Genomic DNA, 25409 nt, shown 5'->3' on the forward strand with positions numbered 1-25409 from the left:
ATTCTGCTTGGTTTCTCTCAAGCAGGTGGATCGTATCTTTGGTTGTCGAGTCGGCTCTATTGCAGACTCACTAGGCACAATAGAAAAGAAAGTCTTCCTGGATGAGGAGCTTGGATCAAAGAGCTCGTTAGATGGGCAGGGAGGTGCAGCAGGAGAAACAAAGGCAATTTCTGCATTAACAAGCTCTGCCATAGAAAGCAGCTGGGAACTTGAGAGTGGGGTGGAACAGGAAGCAAATTTGGTATCTGACAGTAAACAGAAGCAACTCTTTCAGGCAGCAAATGAAAACGTGGTAGATGCATGTGAAGGCTCGTCAGCTTCCTGTATGGATACAATAGGCAGCACTGTGCTTAGTAAGGATGATGCTTTATCGAATGGGGATATAAAGGGAAGGCTTGAGGGGAACCTTTTGGGAAGTGGGAACGAAGAAGAGGGAACTTTGGGCTCTAAGAAAGAGGGGGACATCCTGGGAAGTGTCAATGAAGAGGAGGGAGCACTGGACTCCAAGAATGACTTTGCTGCACCTGTGGTCCAATCCCTCTCTCAAGTTGAAATGGAGTATCTTGTGAAATGGGTAAGTCGGTCACATATTCATAATGAATGGGTTAGAGAATCAAAACTGAGATTGCTCTCAAAACGTAAGCTCGACAACTATAAATTCAAATTTGGAACATTTCCCATTGTTCTTACTGAGGAAAAATGGTCTAGGCCACAGCGTATTATTGCAAAACGAAATGGCCAACATGGTGTAGCTGAAGTATTGGTCAAGTGGTGTGGTCTGTCATACGATGAATGCACATGGGAAACTGTGGATGAACCAGTCATTTCCAGTCATCCAGAACTGCTTGAAAGATTTGATCATTTTGAAAATTTGGCATTGAAATCAGGCAGTTTAGATAATGGGACTGTTGCTTCAGATATTCGGTCTACTGAAATTGAGACCCTTACCGAGCAGCCAAAAGATCTAAAAGGAGGCTTGCTTTTCACACATCAGATGGAAGCTCTTAATTGGCTTAGAAAGTGTTGGAGTAGAAAGAGGAATGTGATTCTTGCTGATGAAATGGGCCTTGGAAAAACGATTTCTGCCTCTGCCTTTATCTCATCTCTTTACCAGGAATTCAAAGTTAAAACTCCGTGTCTAGTTTTAGTCCCACTTTCCACAATGCCAAATTGGATGGCTGAGTTTTCTGCCTGGACACCACATCTAAATGTCATTGAATACCATGGAAGTGCAAAGGCAAGGGCAACTATTCGACAGTTTGAGTGGCATGCGGCTGGGGTTGCCGGTAGCAAAAAAAATCAAAGAGGGTACAAGTTCAATGTACTGTTGACAACATATGAAATGGTGATTGCAGATGCTAGCCCACTTCGTGCTGTGCCTTGGGAAGTGCTAATAGTTGATGAGGGACATCGGCTCAAAAACACAGGAAGCAAGCTCTTTCAGTTGTTGAATACATTTTCTTTTTCACATCGTGTTTTACTGACAGGGACTCCCTTGCAAAATAATGTTGGGGAAATGTATAATCTCCTGAATTTCCTGGAGCCGGATGTATTCCCTTCTCTAGCTGCATTTGAAGCAAAGTTCAATAGCCTTAGTACTGCAGAACAGGTAGAAGAGCTGAAAAAACTGGTAGCACCCCATATGCTTCGTAGACTTAAGAAAGATGCCATGCAAAATATCCCCCCCAAGAGTGAGCGTGTTGTGCCAGTAGAGCTCAGCTCTGTGCAAGCGGAGTATTATCGTGCTCTCCTTACGAGGAACTACCAAGTCCTCAGGCAAGCTGGAAAGACAGCACAGCATAAGTCTTTGCTGAACATTGTTGTTCAGCTTCGCAAAGTGTGTAATCATCCGTATCTTATTTCAGGGACGGAACCAGAAGCTGGATCTACTGAGTTTTTACAGGAGATGCGCATCAAAGCATCAGGAAAATTAACCCTCTTGCATGCAATGTTGAAAAGTTTAAAGGAGGAAGGACATCGGATTCTCATCTTTTCTCAGATGACTAAGCTTCTTGATATCCTGGAAGACTATCTCACAGTGGAATTTGGCAATCAAGCTTTTGAGCGAGTAGATGGATCCGTTGCAGTTGCTGAACGCCAAGCAGCAATTGCACGATTTAATCAGGATACATCTCGCTTTGTATTTCTTTTGTCCACACGGGCATGTGGCCTTGGCATCAATCTAGCTACTGCAGACACAGTGATAATTTATGATTCTGATTTTAATCCACATGCTGATATTCAAGCAATGAATCGTGCTCATAGGATAGGTCAATCAAAGCGGCTTCTTGTGTATAGGCTTGTAGTTCGGGCTAGTGTGGAAGAGCGTATTTTGCAACTGGCAAAGAAGAAATTAATGCTGGATCATCTTTTTGCCAACAAGTCTGGCTCTCAGAAAGAAGTTGAGGATATACTAAAGTGGGGTACCGAGGAGCTTTTCCAAGATTGTACTGCACAGGCTGAGGAAGTTTTGGACGAGTCTGATGGGAAGCAGAGAAAAAAGGTGGGTGGCCTGGGTGATGTGTATGAAGATACATGCCATAAAGTAAGTAGGTCAAAGATTTTATGGGATGATGCAGCTGTGGCGCGCTTGCTAGATCGCTCAGATTTGACCACAGAAGTGGCTGAAGGGGAGGGGGAAAGTGACATGCTAGGTTCTCTTAAGGTCAGTTATACATCACTGCATTATGCTTAACTATTTTTGTGTAAGCAGCTTCCATATTGCATTTCACTACATAGTGAAAAGATCTAGAGTATTGCTGTATTTAATGTTGTGAATTGGCCGGAACTAGCTAGATATATTTGAAGGTTCTGCCGTAAGCTTACTATTTCTTCTCCGGGTCAGGCATGGGACTGGAATGAACAGGAAACAACTGAAGATCAAGAACAAGTTGAATGCTTCGTTAAAGAAAAAGATACAGGTTCTCCAGCAGATGCAAATAACATTTGTATTGTACAAGGAACTGAAGAAGAGAGTAATTGGGACAAAATCCTTCGTAGAAGGTGAGGTTTCCAGATTTGGGGTGAAATCAATATCTGAAACGTTGTTTTGTTTCCATATATATTGCAATGGGAATAAAGGGGCATGCTAAGTAGGCATTGATATGCAATGAGAATTAAATAAACATGTTAAACATTTGCATATTCAGGATGATTCTAGCTGTGGGACCTTGCTGCGCTTGATGCTAGAAGCATACTATTGCTGTCAAGGATTGCTTTCAAAGCTCTATCTTTGGCCTGTTGTTGTCTCCACCTCTGATCTTTAAAAAGTAATGATTTAGGCTACTCAAGGCAGTTACTGAATTGATTTATACGAAAGTTCCACTTTGTATGGAACTATGCACACGTGAAAAGAGATTGCCTGCACTTTAGCTATCGTATTTTCTGCACTTGCGTTGACAAAATCTGTGTGTTCGGGAATATCGTTGAACCATTTTTGCTGGAGTTAATTCCCAGTATGGTTGAGGCTAATAAAAGAGCGTTTTGTCCATAAAGATTGGCTGTTTTCCTAGCTTGAGATCCATACGGGCATGCTAACAAATGGACTATGGATGAGCTGGTTCTTATCAGACGATATGTGGTCTGGATTTCTGAAGCAAATTCATTAAGGGGCATCTGTAGGATCACCACTTTTAATCTACAAGAATGTTTTTGTAGGTGGGAGAAGCTGCAGAGTGAGGAAGAAGGAGCCCTTGGTCGAGGCAAAAGGATGCGGAAAACTGTTTCATACAAGGAGAACTTCAATCCAACTGCAGCTGAAGTCTCAAATGAGGTTGGCCTATGATAACCCTTAGTCCTCTAGACCCTTAGGGACTGTTATGTATTGATAACATTTTGGCTCATACTTCTATAATGAGATAGTTGGTTTACCTCTGCTGCCTTTCGTTTGCTGGCCTTTCAAACTTTAAGCTTGGTTGGACAATTTCCTCGCCAGGGCAAAGCATTTTAGCAGGTTGTACACCGAGAAGATTTCCTCAGGCTGCTTGGGCATTCATCTTTCAGCTTAGATACAGGCTTGAACCCATAAAGAAGACAATCACTTCTCAAAGGAATCATATTGTCTTCGGTCCTAGGGTCAAATAATCATAGCGGTCTATGATCTGGCAAAGGATGGGAAAGAGGCAGCCTCTCGTGGGATGGGAAAATTTCCATGGGGGGATAGGTAGGCAGAGCGCTCAGGTGGAGGGCGTCAGCAGAGAGAGAGAGAGAGAGAGAGAGAGAGAGAGAGAGAGAGAGATTATTAATGTCTAAGAGAGTTTACTAAGGGAGGGAAGGAGGGTGTCAATGTGTAAGAGAGTTCGTTAATGTCTACAAACACACATGTTATATACATATCTTTTTCAGTGCAAACACACATGCTTGCTCGCACGTGGGCGAGGGCAGGAGAGAGAGAGAAAGAAAGAAATAAAGATATATTAACGTCTGCGGGAGGCCTCGCGGGCCTATGGGACAAAAGTGCGGAAACAATGTAAACTCATACAAGTCACTATGGGCTGGAGCAAAGGGCTCGCTAAGGCCCTCACTGAGTACTAGAAAACACATAACTGAAATACTATTGTAGTACATCATATCAAGTCAGGCCATAAAAGACAAATAGTGTGTAACATGAGTGAGGCATGTTAGGCGCTCAGGGCTAAAGCTCCAAGAACATGATCTGACTCCATGTATCCAGGCTCTGTGGTAGCTCTCTGGTGTGATGCAAAGAGCTCACGTATCTGCATCTGTCGAGTTGTCTGGCGCTGTGGTGGGGGGCGTGGTCTCCTCGATCTCTGGATCCGATGGGCTATGTCAAGTGTAATGCCACGTCTCTGTCGGTCACCTTTGAGGAGAGCTGAGATAGGTCGAACCTCAATCGTGTGTGCTCTGGTCTCCTGTCGCATGTGAGATCCCCGTGTCCCTCATCCAATAGTGGTGTTGTGTCGATTCCCTCTACTGACCCATCTATCTCTCATGTCAGCTAGCTCCTCCTCCTCTACTCCCGAGTGCCCTGGAGCTGACTCAAATGCATAGAAGTACGTGACCTGCCTCTGCGCTCAATCCACCTCAGTGTCCTATGACATGGTGGTCGCATCCTGCTGCTCTCTGATCCGTTGCAGTAGTGTCTCTGTGTCTCCGCATCTCCATCAGGTAGAGCCCAATACAGACTTGATCCTAGAAGTGGATCAGTCGTGAGAGTGGGCCAAGCCCGTGTCCCTCCTAAAAAAGGCAATGGTAGCGCCCTCGGATCTCATAGTAGGTGGGACACATACAACGGAAGTGCTCCTTGGTCTCGACCTAACCCATCGTGCATAGCATATAAGTTCGCTACTCTTTGGGTATGCTTGCAGCTCTCCCTGCCTCAATCCTCAGCTGATGGGAGGAGATTCGCGTCTGTCCAATGGCAATCCTCAGTGCATGTGAGACTCCTTGGTCCTCAAGATACTGGGGTTTGATGATGAGGCCATCCTCCAATACTCTCAAGAAATGGTCATAGTAGAGTTGGGTCTTGGTGGGGAAATCCTAGCCCCCCCCCCCCCCCCCCCCCCCAAAATTCTGAAGTGTGTGAAGCTGGAGGAGGTCTAACCGTATGATGTGGTTAATCTCATCTCGCGGAATCAGCTCGGGGGGTGCATCCATGCTGCACTGAAAAGGGGGGAGCCTGTCCATCTGAATGCCATGACTGGCGAACCAAGAAGAGACGCATGCATACCATGCTGTATCAAACCCACTCTCTGCCAGTCGTATAGAGGATTCCAATGCCAGTCTCGGTAGCCTTTCACAAGGTAGGTCCCAGACTCGACGGAGGAAGGTCACTGTCTAAAAGGTGGCATCGATCTGAAGAGGACGACGGGAGGACTATGTCATCCGCATATAGTAGTATCGGTACCAACAAATCAGCCAGCGATGACCCCTCATCTCCCAGGCAGTCTATGAAGAATGTGATCTCATCAATGTAGAGGCCGCAGAGAGTTGGTGAGAGGGGGCATCCCTGCTTCAACCCAATTGTGCTCTCCACCCAGCCTGATAGGCCTCCTGGGGCACGAACTCATCCCTTGACGGACTCATATAGGCTCATCACCCCCCAAATGAGAACCTCTGGGATCTGCATCTCCTGGAGTCTCCTGATCATGCTGGATCGTGGGACAGTATCGAAAGCCTTCCGAAAGTCTACAGAGCAGGCATAGACTTTATGACGCCTCGACCTCGCCTCGTCAATGATAGCCCTCAGTGTGAAGATGTGGTCTTGGAATGCTGTCTCTGAAATCCTACCTGTCCTAGAGCACGCTGTGCATGTGCCTTTGTGTGACTGCTGATCTCTCTCTCTAGTACAGATCCATAGATATTGGCCAGAGTGTGGCCAATCATGAGAGTGTGGTAGTTCCCAGTGTCCATGGGGTCACCTGCCTTGTGTATTGGGACGATGGTGGTAGTGCTTCAAGAGGGTGGAAAGTCGTGGCATATGGCGTGGTTGAACATTTGTGCTAGGATCGGGGCCAAAACGTCGGCCAAAACCTCGTGCCCATGTGCGAAATGCTCCGTACGTATTCCCTCATGATCCTATGCTCTTCGGTTATGTAGCCGACGGAGTGTCGCCCGCACACTCTGTGCAGTGAACAAGTGACAAGTGTCAGGTCTGGGCATAGCGGACATATCAGGTGGTACCTGCATCGGAACATCATAGAGAGAGCATGCATATGTGTGCCAAACACTCGGGTCTGTGATGGGGATAGGCGGCTTCCTCTCCAACAGGAGCCCCCATCCGATAGTAGGATCCCCTCCTCTGAATGAACTAATCACCTCGTCCATCCTATGGGTGAGGAAAGCCAGCCGCTTGCGGCATGTCAGCCGTCGTGAGATCCTCTGTGCCTTAGGTGGTGTCAAGTGTCCAAGGGCTTGCTCACGTGTGAGGTGAGCTCTCATCTCTCTGCACTAGGGGTTCTGAGGCATCTTTCCCACTGAAACGCGCCTAGGCCGAGTCGTAGGGAAAGATCTGATAGTTGCGTCCATCACCACTGTGGCAAGGGTGTCTGATGCATGGGTGAGGTCTACCTCATCCCCAAGTAGTAAACCTAGGAGCTCTTGTGCCAAATGGCTCACGTAAACGGGGTCAAGGGTCCGGTCAAAGTGGACCCGTACACAAGTGGGAGTGGGGGGGGCTTTCCATGTGACTGGTGTAGTGATGGAGATACTGAAGGATAGGTATGAGTGGTCAGCACCTAGCAGGGGAGGAGGCACAATGAAGTCGTGTACTTGTGAGGTGAAGGATAGGGGACCGAGTAGGTAATCCACTGTACTAGTACCTCCGCGATGTGGGAAACAAGTGAACCCACCAGATAATGGCCATCTCTGTAGGCCATTATATACTAGAGATGGCCATTATATAGGATTAGGTCATGGATAGCCCCCAGGTCAAGTAGATCCCGGCCGTATCTTGTCATGTGTGGTGCATCGGCTGGGTGTCTCACTATCCCAAGCTCTGCAGTGTCTAGTTCTAGTACTGTGAGAGAGTTTGATGTAAAGTCAAGTAGGCCCACTTGCCTGTCACCTGTGCGTGCATTGAAGTCACCAAGAAGGAGGCTGTCTCCTAGTCTGGAGAACTCAATGAGATAATCATGTATCGTCTCATATGGGCTGTGTCCCTTCGTAGTGACTGCGTTTGCATAAGATGATGTATCTGGGGGAAAGTCGCACACTGCCATGTAGATTGGTCGGCATCAGGTATCTGGACACGGACCCACATATGTCGCGCGTGCTTCTCTCTCCAAACCACTAAAATGAGGGGTCTCAAATGTGATCTGAAGAGGATGGCCACTCCTCCATTGTCCCCCCTCATTTCCTTCTGGTGGGCTGACTCCCATGTATATCCTGCCACAGTGGGCAGTCCTCTCTCTGGACTCCTCTGTGTCTCGGTGTAAAAGATCATGTCTCTCCCAGTGTATGTCTCCGAGAATACTCCTAGGTCAGACCAGAGTGTGCCATTGCAGTTCCACACTGCCATCTTGAGTTCATTCTGTACATTCATCCCATTGGTCCGACACCGTCATAACTCCCCATCTTCCTTCTCTTCCCTAGCGGGTCTCTTGCAGATAATGACTTTACCATCTCTATATACAGCCCATTTTCCTGCTTCCCTTGCTGCCATTACCCGTACCATTCCCTCCCTTCTGTGCTCCTGCTGTAGGAGGGTTAGATCATCATCCAAATATATCCTGGTCCCTTTTAATGCTGCTCTCATGCTCATAATGGTGGACCTATCCATGGCATTCTGGAATTTCAGTACTAAGGGTCTCATTGGTGTTTCAGCTTTACCTACTCTCCAGGCTGTCTCGCATGTCCCATTTTAGTGAACAAAACTTGGGCATCTGCCATTGGGGTATCTCCCACCGTCAAGCCCCTTACAAGCACATTCAAGACCTTGCTGGATCTCCTTTTCTCTTTCTGTAGAGTCTCAGAGATAAACTCCTCCTTGGGTGCAACTGATCCCTTTTTAACCACTGCTGTCCATTTAAGCATTTCTTCTTTCCCTTTATTGAGCTGTTGTGTGATCTCAGCATGTTTCCCAATCATCGTGGCGTGCATGGCCGCAATCTCTTTTTTGAGAGCTGCATTCTCTGTTCTGAGTATTTCCATGGCTTTACAACTCCCCTTTGAAGGCATTTGCATATCCTTCATTTGCTGTAATTCAACACCTAGTGAATGCATCTTGTCTTGGAGCTTTACCTTCTCATTAATCCATTCTGTTTTTTCTTGTTCCCAATCCTCTTCCTTGGCCTTTTCTTTCCTCCATTCTTCTTGTATTTTCCCTCCCTGCTTTTTAAACTCAGCAAGGGTCTTGTCAACATGGGATTTTTCAGCCAATAAGGCCACATTTGTGGCCTCTAGGCGGTCTAAGCACGAGACATTTTGTTGAGGCATGTGAGCACTTCAGTGGTACCTTTGTGGGCTGTCCCATTCGAGAGGGCTGTCAAAGCAAATTCCAAGGCTTGTTTTCCCCAAATGTGCTCCACACACCCTCGTGTATGTAAGGGAAAGAGGGGAGTGGAACAGTAGGAGACAGAGACACAAGGAGTGTGGGTGTGTAAAGAATGCCTTGAGCCACACCACAAACTCAAAGGTTTTATTAGGATTAGGTATTCACCCTATGACTGTCTTAAGAGAGTCATAGTGGTCGTAACATTTTAAAGGGTGGCAATGTACCCCAACAACCTCCCACCTAAAGGCCAATGTGCCTAAAGGGGAGAAAAGAATAAAAATTACAGCAATATACAGTCACTGTATACAAGACCATAAAATAAGAATGGTCTCAACCTAATCCCATGATGCGGTGACAATGTGCAAACCGCTCTGTAGGCAAGCTCTTAGTGAGCAAATCTGCAGGATTATCATCAGTGTGCACCTTCACAAGCTCAAACTGCTTGTCCTCCAGTACCTCCCTGATAAAATGATATTTCACATCTATGTGCTTGGTCTTCTGATGAAAGACCGGATTCTTTGCCAACATGATAGCACTGTGACTATCACAATGCAAAACTGGTATATCTCCTGTAATGCCCAAATCTCCCACCAGCCGAGTAAGCCATATTGCTTCCTTGCAAGCCTCAGTGGTTGCAATATATTCAGCTTCAGTGGTTGACAGTGCAATGCATTTCTGCAAACGAGACACCGATGATATAGGACCTCCTGCAAATGTGAAAATATAACCGGTAGTAGACTTCCGGTTATCTGCATTCCCTGCATAGTTTGAATCTGTAAAACCATGCACCAATGCATCCTGCCTACCATAGCATATGCACAAGTCTTTGGTACCCTTGAGATACCTCAAGACGCCTTTCACTGCTTCCCAGTGCCGCTTGCCTGGATTTGCCATGGCATACATCAAAGAACCAACTGCAGATGCATACGGAATCTTGGCCATCTCAGCTTTATCATCATCTGATCTGGGGCTGTCCTTACTGCTGAGTTTTAAATGAGGAGGCAACGGGGTACTAATAGACTTCCCCCCCTCCATTTTAAACCTCTGCAGTACTTTGTCAATGTACTCCTCCTGTGACAGAAACAAAAGTCCCTTGGACCTGTCACGAATAATCCGCATACCAAGAATATGGTTTGCATCACCCAAGTCTTTCATGTCAAAAGACTTATGCAGTTGCTTCTTTAAAGCACTAATCTCCTGCTGAGATTTGCTGGCAATCAGCATGTCATCCACATATAGAATGAGTAGCATCAAACTGCCATCCTTTGCCCGTTTGGTATACAAGCAGTGATCGGTCTCACACCTATGATACCCTTGGGACTGCATGAAGGCATCAAACTTCTTGTACCATTCTCTTGGCGCCTGCTTGAGTCCATACAAGCTCCTCTTGAGCTTACACACAAGCTGCTCTTTCCCTTTAACAGCATATCCCTCTGGCTGACTCATGTAGATCTCATCATGGAGATCTCCGTGAAGAAAAGCAGTCTTCACATCCATCTGACATAAATCCATGTCCTCATGAGCAACAAGAGCTAACACTGCTCTCAAAGTAGTCATCTTGACTACAGGGGAAAAGATCTCATCAAAGTCAATGCCCTTCTCCTGCTTAAATCCCTTGGCAACCAATTTGGCCTTATACCTCGGTAAAGCATTTGAATCCACTTTGATTTTGTAAACCCACTTGCATGGCAAAACCTTTTTGCCTGCAGGTAGCTGCACCAAGTCCCATGTATCATTATGAAGTAAGGAGTCCATTTCTGACTGCATGGCTTTCTCCCACTTCCTTTTCTCTGTTCTTCCCATAGCTTCCCTGACGCTGGAAGGCTCACCACAATCTGTCAGCATGATAAAATCAGCCACATTATTGGCTCCTGGAACAAACCTGTCAGGAGGCCGTTGTACACGGGTGCTCCTCCTAACAAAATGCTCCGTATTAGGCTGCTGTCTAGCCTGTTCGTCATGCATGACGGGTGGCTGTACCACCATATTTGGCTGTCCTACAGCGCCATTTGCTGGCATATCCAGTGGTGCATCATTGGCAAAATTGTCTGGCTGATTTTCAGCCTGTATACCCTCTTGAACAGGGTTATTTACAGCAGCCTGCTGCTGCATATTAATGGGCATTCTTTGCTGTCCGACATCATCATAAACAACCCTCCTGTATTCCACAGGTTGCACGGGTTCTTTGTGTACACTATCCTCTTTAAAGATGACGTCATTGCTGCGTATAATCTTCCGTTTGACGGGATCCCATAACCTGTACCCCATTTCACCTTCGTCACCGTAACCCATGAAGATGCATCTGAAAGACTTTGGCTCCAGTTTGGTGCGCAGTTCTTTGCGTACATGAGCAAAGCACTCGCAGCCAAACACACGTAAGTGCTTGTATGAAGGTGGCTTGCCAGACCACACCTCCTCTGGCACTTTCAGCTCCAAAGCCTTGTTCGGCGACCTGTTAATTAGGTGAACTGCTGTTTGCACGGCTTCTGCCCAAAAGCCATGGGGCAATGCAGCATAAGACAACATACATCGAACTTTCTCCTGAATAGTTCGATTCATCCGCTCACTCACACCATTTTGAGATGGATTATGAGGTGTGAGTTCCTGTTTAATGCCCATAGCTTCGCATAACTGTACAAAAGCATGTGACACATACTCACCCCCAAAATCGGATCTGAGGCATTTCAGCCTGCATCCTGTCCGATTCTCAACCTGAGCGACAAACTTCTTGAAAGCATCTAAGGCATCGCTCTTATGCTTCAAGAAATAGACCCACACTTTGCGTGTGGCATCATCAATGAAAGTAATGAAATACTTTGCACCCCCTAGTGATAGCTGTGGCATCTCACACAAATCAGTGTGCACTAGATCAAGCGGTGCTCTATTCTGGGGAGTTCTCCTCTTATGAGGAGTCATAGAATGCTTTCCAAAAATGCAATGATCACAAGTAGGCAAATCTGAAAATGAAAGAGACATCAGATAACCCAAACGTGACAGTTCTTGCATTCCTTTAACGGACATGTGTCCCAACCGGCTATGCCACAATGAAACCTTCGGCAGCTCGGTTATGGCAACAACATGATTACCTAGGTATCACTCTTATAACCCTCAGCCACTACAACCTGGCCATCAGTAATCACCCATTTGGAATCCCCAAATGTGGTGTGGTAACCACTGTCATCCAACAAGCCAGTGCTAATCAGATTTTTCTTGATTTGCGGCACATGGCAAACACCATCAAGCATAAATATGCGTCTGTCAGGGAATACTATCTGTATACTGCCAATCCCTGCAATCTGACATGCATAGTTGTTCCCAAGGTGAACAACTCCATGAGTACGTGTGTAGGAAGTAAACCACTCCCTATGAGCCGTAACATGAAAAGAAGCACTTGAATCCAAGAGCCAGGTGTGCATGTCATGGCCATCAACAACCAAGGTATGTGCAATTACAGCAGAAGAACATAATACATCATGTCTGTCACTGTCACTGTCCTCTGCTGCAACATTCACTGCATCAGTGTCATCTCCCTTGGCCTTGCCTTTGCCTCTTTGTCTCAGCCTTCTTGGCTTTCTGATCCCGTATAAACTTGAAGCACTTAGACTTCACGTGTTCCTTTTTGCCACAATAAAAGCATTCAATATCTTTCTTACCACGGGACTGACTATGGGATTTGGACTTGCCAGCAGATCTCCCCTTTTGCTGAGTCCTACCTCTATCTTGTACCTGCAAAGCATTGGAAGACTTGCTGCCCGCATTATTCTTCCTGCTCATCTCCTCCATGAGAAGAGAGCTCTCCACATCAGCATACATAAGAGTGACATTTGAATTTGACAGAGTGGTCTTGAAAGTGTCCCAACTCTCAGGGAGGGTACACAACAAGAAAGTAGCCTTGAACTCCTCATTAAGGTTCAATCCCTGTGCGATAAGCTGTGTAAAGATGGCATTGAACTCACTCAAATGTGAGGTCATAGCTGTACCTTCCTTCATGCGAAGGTCAGCAAGCTTTTTCAGCCAATAAACCTTACTGGCTGAACTCTTTTGGGCATACAACTCTTCTAGCCTCTGCCATAGGCCATAAGAGGTCTTTTCTGCCTGAACATTGAACACAAGAGAATCATTGAGAGTAAGCATGATAGCCGCCCTTGCGGACAAATCAAGCTCCTCCCACTCATCATCTGCCACCCTAGATGGCTGGACACCCTTCAACCTTATGGGCTTAGAAATCTTCTTTAGCAGAAGTACATTCAAACACTGTTCTGCCCATAATGCATAATTGTGTGCCCCTTCCAATTTCTTTATGTTCAGTATTGAGGATTCACTTCCCCCTGATGCCATATGAGACAAGGAAAGTGCTTGACTCCCTGTAAGTCAAAAAATGACTAAATAAAATTCTGATTTCTCAGAAAACCTGCTCTATCAAGAGCCAGGAGCACTCACAATAGTGCTGTTTTTTACTGTAAAAAATCCTGCAGCAAAACAGAAAATTTTCCCTCGAGTCACTGTACCTTCTGACACACTGTACCGTGCTCAAATAGGCATAAAACAGTAACTACAGAATGCTGCAGCTGTTCCACAAGTGTTTTATCAGTGCATCATCATCTGACGAAGCACAAAACACTGCTGTCCTGGACACTTCTCCCACCTCAGATGAGGTATTGCACTGATTTTATATGCATAAACCACTTGGCATACACTGTTTTGTCCATTGAAAAAAAAGATCCAAACACCTCAGCCTGTCACAAACCTGCAACAAAGCATGGGACAAATCCCAACCAATCACCCTTCTGCCAAGGGGATAAAAGGCATTTGAAGTTCTCAAACAGTAACTCAAGTGCTCACAAGCGAAATCTGGGCAAAAGCCCCTTGATTTGACACCTGTACCAAGTGAAAAACACCCTCAACAATGAGGTAGCATACAAAATTCAGCACTCTCCTGGCACTTTCAACTGACAATGTAATGCATAAACTGCCTGTGTGCACAGTAGCAACACAGATCCCAACGTACAAACACCGAAAAAAAAAATCTTTGAGCACTGTCAACGATGGACAGTTAGGGACCGAGTAAACTCGATGCGCCCTGGCCAAGCGTGGCTCAACTGAGATTTTCTAAGTGCCGTACACAAAATGTGACGTGCAAAGAAATGTCACTGATACACTGTGGAAAACGAGACCAATGTGGGCACCGTGGCTCCACACTGCCTCAAGGCATACACTGCATACACTTCCAGGCAAAAGCCCTTTGTAATAGTCACCCGAAAACTGAGATTTGCACTCAGTGTAAGCATAAAAGCCCTCTGCAAATTAAGGCATCTGACCTTCCCGAAAAATAACTGTGCAACCACCACACACTGTGGCACTAGTCACCTCAAGCACGAGGGACACGAGTGTACTTGCTGTACCTCAAACACACAGTTTTAAAACTGAAAAATTCCGGGAATGCATCAAGAAAAAAAAACCTCGTTGTACTTCTGTACCTGCATGTACTTGCAAGTACCACGCAAAAGAGCAGAGTGCTCTCACTTTTTCCTTCTTCCCCAAACAAAGTCTGTTTGTGCCTGTGCAGCTGTACCTTCTATACCTGCGCAGGGCACGGATCCCAAAAAAAAAAGGTCGAAATTCTAAAAAAAAAAGCACTCGACCCTTGGCTGAGGGTACAGTCGGTACGGTTGTACCTGTACGTGCACGCCCGCTGATGGAGATCGGCTGCCTGTGTGCAGTCGGCTGCTGCTGGTCACACGACCCGGCAGCTAACAGCTGCACGGCCGGCTGCCTGTCGCGGCTGGTCACGGTCGCGACCAGCTGCATATGTAGCCTGGCTGCGCGCGGCCGATGCTGCGCGCTGCGCGCGCTGGCTGCGCCCGCCTTGTAGGCTGCGGCCGCCGGTTGCTGGTAGTAGCTAGCAGCAGCTATGGCTGCTCGCGCACCTGTTGACAGAGGGCACGAGGCCCGAGGGGAGAGGGAGGGGTAGACCGGAGTGAGAGGGAGAGGAAGGCTCTGATACCACTTGTAAGGGAAAGAGGGGAGTGGAACAGTAGGAGACAGAGACACAAGGAGTGTGGGTGTGTAAAGAATGCCTTGAGCCACACCACAAACTCAAAGGTTTTATTAGGTAACATTTTAAAGGGTGGCAATGTGGCTTTACCCCAACAGTGTAGTGCAAAGTAGATTTGAAGAAAAACCCTTGTAGAGAAATAGTGATCTTACATTCTTGCACAGGATCCCTGCCTCAATCCTTAGGTGATGTGATCGGACCTGCATCTGTCCAATGGCAGTCCTCAATGCATGCGAGACTCCTCTGTCCTCGAGGTGATGGGGTCTAATGATGAGTTCATCCTCCGATACTCCCAGGAAGTGGTCATGATAGAACGGGATCTTGGTGGGGAACTCCTGGTCCCCCCCCTCCCCGGAGTCCGAGATGTATGGAGTTGGAGGAGATGCAGCCGTATGATATGGTAAATCTCATCGTGTGGGATAAACTCAGGCAGTGCATTCATGCTGTATTGAAACGGGGGCAGCCAATCCATTTGAGTACCATGCCTTGCAAACTATATAGATACGTATACACACCAAGCTAACTCGACACTGCTCTCTGCTAGACCTCTGGATGACTCTAGTGCCAGTATCGGTAGTCTCGAGTGGGGTATGGCCCAAACTCAGTCTACAAACACACATGTTATATGTATATGTGTGTGTGTGTGTGTACACATTTTTTTTTAAATAGTGAAATCTTATATTTCTGTGTGGGAAACCTCAAAAGAGGTAAAAACCCACGAATAAGTACAAGAAAAAAATTTACAAGTAAAGCCTCAGAGCAAAAGTCATGAGGGAGCTAAGTAAAAAGTTACATATCAAGCTGGAGGAGGATCAAACACAGCATCCTCCAGCTTCAAGTTCTTGCTCTGTAAAAACTGATGCAGTGATGAAACCACACCATCAATAAAAACCAGCTGTTTTTTGCCCTTGTGATTCTTCTTAATATAGGTTGGTATCCGAAATTTTTGAATCACAGGGTCAAAAACCTGTTGTAACATGGGATGAAAAGATTCCAGTAAAAAAGGCACTCCTGCATCCCAAACAGAAGAAGACTCTGGCACAGGCATCAGAGGCAATGGAGCTAGATCAACATCTGTATCCTCCGATGAAAGAGCTGCATTTGATAAAGCAGGACTCAACATTTCAGCTTCGCTTCGAGGATCAACCTGAGAAAGAGCATGTGCAGCATATCTAGAGGAGGAGGAGGATGATGATGCTCAATGGGAGTCAGATCCTGAACTTCTTCAGCAAGAGAAAGATTAACCTGTGATTTTTCTACCTTCCTCCAGTAAGGCTTCGGAGCAGCAAAAGAAGGCTTATCCAGTAAAGCCTTAGTAGAGACCGGAGGAGAAGGAAGAGTAAACTTTATGGTTGAATAAGGAGCAGGAGGAGTGGTCATGGAAGCCGAAGGGCAAGCACGTGCAAAACGACCAACCTGTTGGCACCGATAACGTGCTGTAGGAAAAGAGGCAAAATGCAACCTATGCGCATCGGATGAGCAAATCCCAAATCAAGATCCAGAGTAGAGGGCATGGGCTGCATCATATCCCATAAAATACAAAGGCGAACATCCCGATTAGCTTGCAAAAACTCCTGTCTTGGAACATGTAGAGGCCTCCCCAAAAAAGTTGCAAGAGTAGGAAGATGTTGAAGAAGAGGCAGAGGCAATGCTTTGAGGGTAATCGAGACTGGACAGTGAGTTAGAAGAAAGGCAGACGGATCAAAAAGCGGATCCCAAGGCATCACATAAGCAAAGAAACCAGCCCCATGAATACTAGCACGACTGACAAGTCGCTCCACCACATCAGTCGAAGAGTAGTGGGCATAATAAAAACCTTTGCCCAGAAAGACAAAGCAGGAAAGGCAATCCTGACCCATTGCAACTTCAACCCAACGACGAAGTTGAGCTACAGATTAAACCCTACCCATAAAGTAGAGACAGACCCCAAATTGTTGAGCCTGTCGAGGATCGAAAACCAGAAGGGCAGAGTCCAAAGAACAAACAAGCTGTGAACCCAATGAAGGAACATCTGTGACAGAAGCAAAACACATCTGGCGAAGGAGGTTCACTTGAAGGGAAGACGAAGGACCATCCGTGATATCTAGCTTTGCCGATTTAACCAAGGTGGAAGGAGGCAAACCACCACGCTTCCATCGAAAGAAGACACGTGCAGGAGGAGCAGAGGCAGAAGGGGGGGCTGAAGCAAAGAGTGACAAATGGGGTACGAAAGCAGGCGCAGCAGCAGCAGCAGGCTACGGCCAAGGTATAAGGATGGGTGAGAGAGGGGCTGAGCTTGCCATCACTCCACACCACACACACACACGCACACACTACATGCACACGTGTGTGTACACACACACACACACACTTACATATATATAAATAAATACATAAATTTAAAAAAAAAAATATATATATATATATATATATATATATATATATATGAAATTTAGAGGATGAGTTTGGGAATGTTCTTGGATTCATCTAGGTATATGCTTCTGCCGTATTAGCAAACATGAAAATTTCACCTTGTGAAGTTTTCGTCCAAGTTGCGGTGTGTTGGTATTGTGATAATTCTTTCTATCTTAAATGATGCGTTGCCCTATCAGCTAGATTTAGATGCTCGTTTGGGAGAGACTAAAATGAAATCGTTTAGACTTCTCAAGCAGTTGTAGCTTGAATGAAGAGATTTTGGACTACTTTCTGATTAGCCTTCTCCTTTAGTGCTAGCCTTCGTCATGGCTGAGTCTGCCCTTCACCTCCGGAGTGCCGACAGAAACTCAGTATGAAGACTTTGTACAAATGGATGCTCAAGTATGTGTGGGTGTGTGGATTTGTATGTGTGAGAGCATGTTTTTATACTGTTGTCTAAACCCAATGTTGGTCATCGATCACGTCAGTGGGGATGTCATAGTAGCTAGTCCCTGCTATGTGTCCTGGATTCATCTAGGTATATACATATATAGATATCTATCTAACACGAACGCACGCGCGTGCACACACACACACACACACACACACATACACACACACACACACACATATATATATATATAGAGAGAGAGAGAGAGAGAGAGTTAACATCTACCAACACATGTTATATACATATCTTATTATCTGGATTCTGCAAACACACATGCATGCACGTGTAGACATGGACATACACACACGGATGCACGCTGGCTCCCTTGCTTTGTTTGTGGGTGGGTGGGTGTGGATACTTGGATCCATCTAGATATGTCTTTTGCCATTTAGCAGAAGTGCAAATTCCAGCTTGTGATGTTTTCGTATGTCGCTTCCTGTTGATGATATTACCTTAATTCTTTCTATTTGTTGTAGTGTGTTGCCCTGATGAGTTTCTTTGCCATAGCAGTGGTCATAAGAATCACCTTGTGAAGTGTTGTGGCTTGCTATGTAGCTATAATCCTTCAATACTCTTCTCAGTCCATTCGTATTTGTTGTGTTTATCATCTGAAATGATTGTGGACGTGTATTTATGCGGCAGCAATGGTTGGTTGCGAACTTTTTGGTTTGAAATGGTACTCACTTCAAGTAGTCCTTTATGACAGAAGTGAAATGTTTAATCATGTTATGTCTTCAAAAAAGGCAATAATACAAGAAAAGTAAAGAAGAACCCGCTCTCTTATGCATTGTAGTCGTCATATCTTGGAATTTTATATTGGAGTATGTTTATTATAATTATACATAGAATCAAAATCCAAAGCAGGGAGTTTCAAAGCTCTTTTTTTTTTTGTTCTTAGCTTTGTCATATAATATAAAATCTTTAAAAATTTTGATTCCTTGTGTTGCATTTGTTTCCATGTATTTGCGTTGGCTTGTCTTTTGTTTCCTTATATTACCATTGGTATTTCTTTGTTTTTAAAAATAACTTAACACAGTTCTCTCTCTCTCCCCCCCCCCGCCCCCCCCCACCACCCTTTCAGATTTCTTCTTCTTCATTCCTGCTTTGTTACCTTCCTTTTTGCTGTTGTAGTTTCTTTCGTTTGGGTTGGGATTTTGTAGCTTAGTAAGCAACTAGGTTTACCCAAGAGATTCTGGGATCTTTTGAAACCTAGATGGCAGTTTATGCTTGGGTACTGATGAGGATATAAGCATAGCTTTGCTTACTAAGTTTTTTTAAATAAAAATGTCTCTCTTTTACTGTCTGTTCTTGTCTCTTGTGTGTTCCCTTCGATTCTTCCTGTCACCTGTTATTTGGAATTCATAATTCTTACCTGTACTTGATTATTTGACGAAATCAGACATAGAGAGAGCTTTGTAAATATGAATAGTTTCCGTATAAAAATGTTTAGAAAGCTCTACAAATTATAAATTCAAATTTGGGGTATAGCTGTTGTGCTATTTTTTAAATACATTTTATTTTGCATTGATATGGATATGACCATAAAGAAATTGGAGATGGTTTACAGCATGACCAAATTAAGTGTATGGTGGTTCTGTTTTGATACAGTCAAGGTTGATTGCTCGGCCAACGTGGATGTTAACGTAATTTGTTGTGATTTTTCTCTAGAGTGGTAATGAGGATGAAGATGATGCTGAACCTGAGTACACACCAGCAGGCAGGGCCTTAAAAAACAAGCTGTAAGCGTAAATGATATTTCTGTCTTTTTCATCCTTGCTATGAGAAAATATTTCCTGTGCAATATAGAAGCACTGATATATTGTGCTGTTTTCTTTGTGTAGAGCAAAACTCCGAGCTCGGCAAAAAGAGCGGATTGCTTCGCGATGCAGTAAAGATAGTGAAGGGACCTTTAACATAATTGATCTACAATCGTTGCCATCCTCAGAGAAACCATGTGGCATCCATCATGTTGATCAACAATCTAGTCCACCTCAAAACGGAGGTGTGTGTACCCTTGAGACTAATGGTCAGGGAAGTGAACAGCCATCTGATGTTTGCGTCGGGGAGAAGGCTCCACCCTGTACGTCTATTCAGCACAGTGGACAGCCATCTCTTGTATGTAGTGGGGAAGATGTTCCCCCTTGTACATCTATCCTGCACAGTGGACAGCCAGCTGTTGTATGTACTGGGGCAGATGCCTCCCCTTGTACATCTATTTTGCACAACAGTTCACCTAATTTGATGATGTCTTTAGGGCTGGGAGTGTCTTGTGGAAATAGCCTCGATCTTTCTAGTGCTTTGAAACCATCAAAGAATGCAGTGAATTTGAGGCAACCTGTCACAATGTCTACCCTTAATGTAGCACCTCCCAACTTTACTCAGGTTTCTGAATTAATGAAGAGTTACACTGATTCTGCATCTAGATGCACTTCTAATTTTGGAAATGAGTTTGCAAGTGGATTAAGCATACTGGGGTCATCCAATATTCTCCACAGAGATGAAAATCAGGGAAAAAGTTATCAAACCCTACCTTTTTTTAGCGGTGTTGGAGGTGCAATACATGCAGTTGAGGATCCAATACCTTGGACCGAAGAAGAGCTTGATGCTTTGTGGTCTGGAGTACGGAGGCATGGTCGGGGTAATTGGATTTCTATGCTTCAAGATCCCAGGTTGTGCTTTTCTAAATATAGAACTGCAAAAGACCTAGCAGACAGGTGGAATGATGAGCAACTTAAGATGTTCGGAGGGACCTTTGATTGGTCAGACAACCCAATCAACAGGGAAGGCGGCAGATCGCTATTCAGCTCATTCAGTGAAGGTGTGCATACACCTTTGTTGCAAAGAGAGAGATTTTTTACCAGTGGACGACTGAAGAGCAGCACAAACTCTTCAGGTTTAACTCAGACAGGGGACATGTTCATGCCAAAACTTGATCTGGAAAGTGTTCCATTTAGAGAGATGCGTGATGAAAAGACATCCTTACTGGGACCACCTCAGGCGGGTGTTTTGAGTAGACTTGCACAGATGGGGACTGTTTCTAATGTAGTTATGAGCACTTCAAGGGTGGAAGACGTAGCAAGGTTAGACTTGGGTCGGAAATTTGACTTTCACAGATCTGTGACTCAAGGGTTGCCCAACACAGTTATTCCACCCAATAAGCAGGTGGAGGATCTCTTTTCAAATCATCGATTTGTTGACAGAATAGGAACTATTCCACAGACAAACATTCCTAGCACACCTTTTTCGTTTAACAGAAGTTTTCCGGATCCACTGACAACAAGCAGTTTACCTAGATGTACAGTGGGGGATGGTGAGTGGAATTTCTCGAATTTGCAACTGAGATTTGGAAAAGGAGCTGCATCGACACACATGGAGACAATTGATGCACCAAAGTTTCAGAACTTTCCCGATAAGCTACCGCATAGACTGCAAGAGTTTCCAGCTTTTACAAGTTACTTGAATTTACCAGCACCGGATGTTATCAAGGTTCCAGAGATGAGGGGGACAAGTCTACCTCCGTATGTTGGGCCTTCTGATGTAAGAGGCTTGCTGAAAAATATCACTCCACATGCCAGCTTGGAGAAAAGAAAAGCCAAAACAGGTCAAAGTGCAATCCACATTCCTCCTATGTCTGCTGAGGAGGCTTCTAGTAAATCAAACTTTTCAAGCAATTTGCCGCATTGGCTAAGGGAGGCTTTCAAAGCACCAGCACCATCTGAACCTGCTTTGCCATCAACGATTGCTGCTATATCGCAGGCAATTGATCTGGTTTATAGGGACACCAAGTCAGCTTTTCCAGCTTGGATTAACCCTGGGCCACCTCCAGTGCCACCTCACAGGAAGACAAAAAGAAGAAGGAAGAAGAAAAGGGGCCTTAAACTTGGATGTACAGTAATGGGAGATGCACATGCTGGTACCAGAGATTACATTGGCAATGTCATGCTACCAAATTTGGCCTTGCTGGGAAAGCAGAATCAGTCATCATCTTTAACCACACCTAGTTTCTCTCTTTTAGACAATGGTAGGCTTCTTGATGGGAGCTTCCCTCCTTTGGAAGGACGGCATTCTTCTGTGCTGCTAAATGTAGCATCATGCACACCATTCCAATGGACTCTTGGGCAAGGCATAGACCGGCGTAGTAACAGCAGTATCCCCTTTAACTCTGATTTGTCTCCACAAATACCAAATATAGGAAACCAATCAATGTTGGCTTTTGGACTCTCAGACAAAGTTCAGGCTTCTGGTTTGAAAGCCCCCCTCTTGTCTTTTGATCAGGTTGTATCCTCTGGCCTGGCTCTTGACTCGTTGACTTCTCAGGGAAGAAAAACATTAAACCTGCAGGATCAAGGCATCATGCAGCAACATTGGCCATCATTTGCATTTGGCACGAGAGAGGGTCTCCATGTCCGACCACAACCAAATTTATTGCAACCTGACTTGTCACAACAGATGCCTTCAGATGCTCCTGCATCAAACACTGATCCTGTCAGTCATAAAATGAGGCCTACCAGTGCTAAAAGTGAAGATTCTTCTAGTAAAACTCATTCAGATCCCCTTATTCAGGTCAATGATCCAGAGCTGGGTAACAATGAGGATGCATCTTCGGAGCAAACTATCTCTGATGACAGAAACAGCAGACATTGATTGTAAAGATTTGATGACTGGCTCTTCTTAGAGCCTTCTATTTTTGTAAAGGATAAGGGACATCAGTTATGATCCCTCTCTCCCTCTCTCTTCCCTATTCCAAAGAGTCCACATGAATTGGAAGTATTGAAGTGTTTTGCAAGAAGGATACATTGCCTCTATGTATACGTTACGGAGTTGGGCTTTTTCATTGTAATTTTACACCTAGACTATGTAACCATAGGGATTGAGTAGCCATGGATGCTGGTTGAGTTGGGCAATTCATTTGCCCATGGAAAGCATGTCACTGATTTTTTTTCCTGAAATATGGAAACTCTTCTTTTGTCAACTTTCCAAAAGAAAGGGTTATCTTAAAAGACTCCTTTTTTTTGTTAAGGAGCATATGGGGGGGGGGCTTCAGAAGCGATTGTCATTTGATGTGGAAGTTTCAATATATATAGCCTACTAGGACTTTAACATCTGCGTTCCAGTTTTTTTGTTGACAGATGTGCTTATTGTTGGTATTTAATGGTGAAGTGTTGTTGAATTCACAGGCTGCATACTGTATTTTGGCTATTTCTGGCGGAACAAATGTGTTTCTCCTGGTATTTCATTCTATACAATGTCAAGTTGAGCTGGTGTTTCATTCTATCCAACATCAAGTTGAAGGGCTTGAGGGATGCGGCGATGCAAGCTTCCAGGTGTGAAAGTAGAGGGGATTTGCTGATGATGGGTAAGTAACTTTTTGGAGAGTTCATTTCCATGAGCAAATATCATACCTTAGTCGCCACAAAACACTACTATAGTGTGGTCTACACCCACGGTTGGGTGCTGATGATGTCAGTGGGGATGTCATAGTAGCTAGTCCTTGCTATGCGTGATGGAGTTTATGGTTTTCAACCTTATTATGAGTGACTATCATGAGATTGAAACTGCACTATGTTGTGTTTTTAGAGGATGAGTTTGGGGATGTTTCTGGATTCATCTAAGTATATGCTTTTGCCGTATTAGCGGACATGCAAATTTCACCTTGTGAAGTTTTCATCCATGTTGCGGCCTGTTGATATTGCATTAATTCTTTCTATCTTAAATGGTGCGTTGCCCTATCAGCTAGATTTAGATACTCGTTTGGAAGACACTAAAATGAAATCGTCTAGACTTCACAAGCAGTTGTAGCTTGAATGAAGAGATTTTGGACTGCTTTTAATGAAATCGTCTAGACTTCATAAGCACTTGTAGCTGAATGAAGAGATTTTGGAGTACTTTTTTATTAGCCTTCTCCTTTAGTGCTAGCCTTTGTCATGACTAAGTGTGCCCTTCACCTCCCGAGTGTCGGTAGAAACTCAATACGAAGACCTTGTATAAATGGATGCTCAAGTATGTGTGGGTGTGTGGATTTGTATGTGTGAGAGCATATTTTTATACTATGGTGTACACCCACTTTTGGGCATTGATGATGTCAGTGGGGATGTCATAGTAGCTAGTCCTTGCTATGCGTGATGGAGTTTATGGTTTTTAACCTTATGAGTTACTATGATTAGATTGAAAGTGCACTATGTTTTGTTTTTAAAGGATGAGTTTGGGAATGTTCTTGGATCTCTCTCTCTCTCTCTCTCTCTCTCTCTCTCTCTCTCTCTCTCTCTCTATCTATCTATATATATAAGCTACCTCCAAAACATTTCGGTGAAACCTACCTCACTCGTATCATCTATGTGTATTGAATCATGAGCTTATTAGTACTATTATATATATAAGCTACCCCCAAAACGTTGAAACCTACCTCACTCGTATCATCTATGTATTGAATCATGAGCTTATCAGTACTGTTTATGCTTGAGTCTTGAATCTTGACATTTATGGCCTTGATTCATTAGAGGTCTCTACAATTTGACTATTTTTAGCCTTTATTGAGATCACACTTTTTTAATGTATTTTGCATTTGTTGCTATTTGCTATTTTGGTTGTATGTGGCCTTAATCTATATCATATTGGCACTTGAAAGTTGAGCATAAAGGTGAAAGTTTATCATTGAAGGATTTTGGTCCATGCATTAGATTTAATTTTTGAAAATATAAAGCTATTATGTGCGTGCCTACGTGTGTGTGTGTGTGTGTGTGTGTGTGTGTGTGAGAGAGAGAGAGAGAGAGAGAGAGAGAGAGAGTCTTTGGAGAGCCTGCTTCTTCCATGTTCTACTATTTTCGCATGTAGCTCAGGCAATTCTTTTATGATGTATGTTTGTTCGTCACATAAATTACATTGTTTACTTGTCATCTGGTCTCTAGTTTGAGGTTTGCCTCTTGTAATATAATAAACATGTATGCGTGCGCGAGAGAGAGAGAGAGAGGGGGGGGAGGGAGGGAGGGTACTTCAAGCCATCCATACACCACTCGCTAAAGGTACATTGCTTTGTCTCTCAAATCACGGTACAAAAGTTAAAATAATTGTGTTGCTTTATGATGGCACACTCGTAAGTTACATAACAACTTCCAATAGGGTCCTCTCGTGAGGAAAAATGCGCTATTAATTAAAGAGTTGGTGTGGGTGGAGGGGGGGAGGGGGGAGTGGCATATGACCGTACACTCATGCGTTACCTAACAACTTCCAATAGGGTATCCAGTGAGGAAAAATACCCTATTAATTAATTAATTGGTGTGGGTGGAGGGGGGCAGGGTGGTAAATGCACTATGTTTTGTAAATTCTCTTTGTCGCTCTCCTTGTTCACTCTCCCTAAATAAATTCATTAATTTGTCTCTTTGTTGCCTCTATTAATCCAATTAATCTAAGGTCTTGTTGCCTCCGTAATATCTAATTTAGCCTCACCACCTCCCTTGTGCCTTGCCCTCATTGACTCTGCCTCACTGCCCTCATCTTGCCTCTACACATTGCCCTCACCTTGCCTCTCTCCCTTCCATGCTCCCCGCCCTTCTCTCAGG

The 25409-nt window shown here is 44.6% G+C and overlaps 1 protein-coding gene across 2 annotated transcripts in view; it reads left to right on the forward strand.

Annotated features, from left to right (window-relative positions):
- LOC147886899 (protein CHROMATIN REMODELING 4-like) overlaps positions 1–22825 on the forward strand; it is a 56362-nt gene extending 33537 nt beyond the window's left edge. For both annotated transcript variants that reach the window (XM_087394417.1, XM_087394418.1), the window contains exons 13-17: positions 26–2665; positions 2846–3003; positions 3658–3772; positions 19522–19592; positions 19695–22825. In XM_087394417.1, coding sequence (XP_087250543.1) covers positions 26–2665; positions 2846–3003; positions 3658–3772; positions 19522–19592; positions 19695–22497 — 5787 coding nt within the window. In that variant the 3' untranslated portion in view covers positions 22498–22825. The remainder of the gene's footprint in view (positions 1–25; positions 2666–2845; positions 3004–3657; positions 3773–19521; positions 19593–19694) is intronic.
- Positions 22826–25409: the final 2584 nt, after the last annotated feature.

Source organism: Dipteris shenzhenensis, chromosome 23 (genome assembly GCF_047967505.1).
Source record: "Dipteris shenzhenensis isolate YYH24624 ecotype China chromosome 23, Dip_SZ_1.0, whole genome shotgun sequence".
In the NCBI taxonomy this organism is placed as follows: Eukaryota; Viridiplantae; Streptophyta; class Polypodiopsida; order Gleicheniales; family Dipteridaceae; genus Dipteris; species Dipteris shenzhenensis.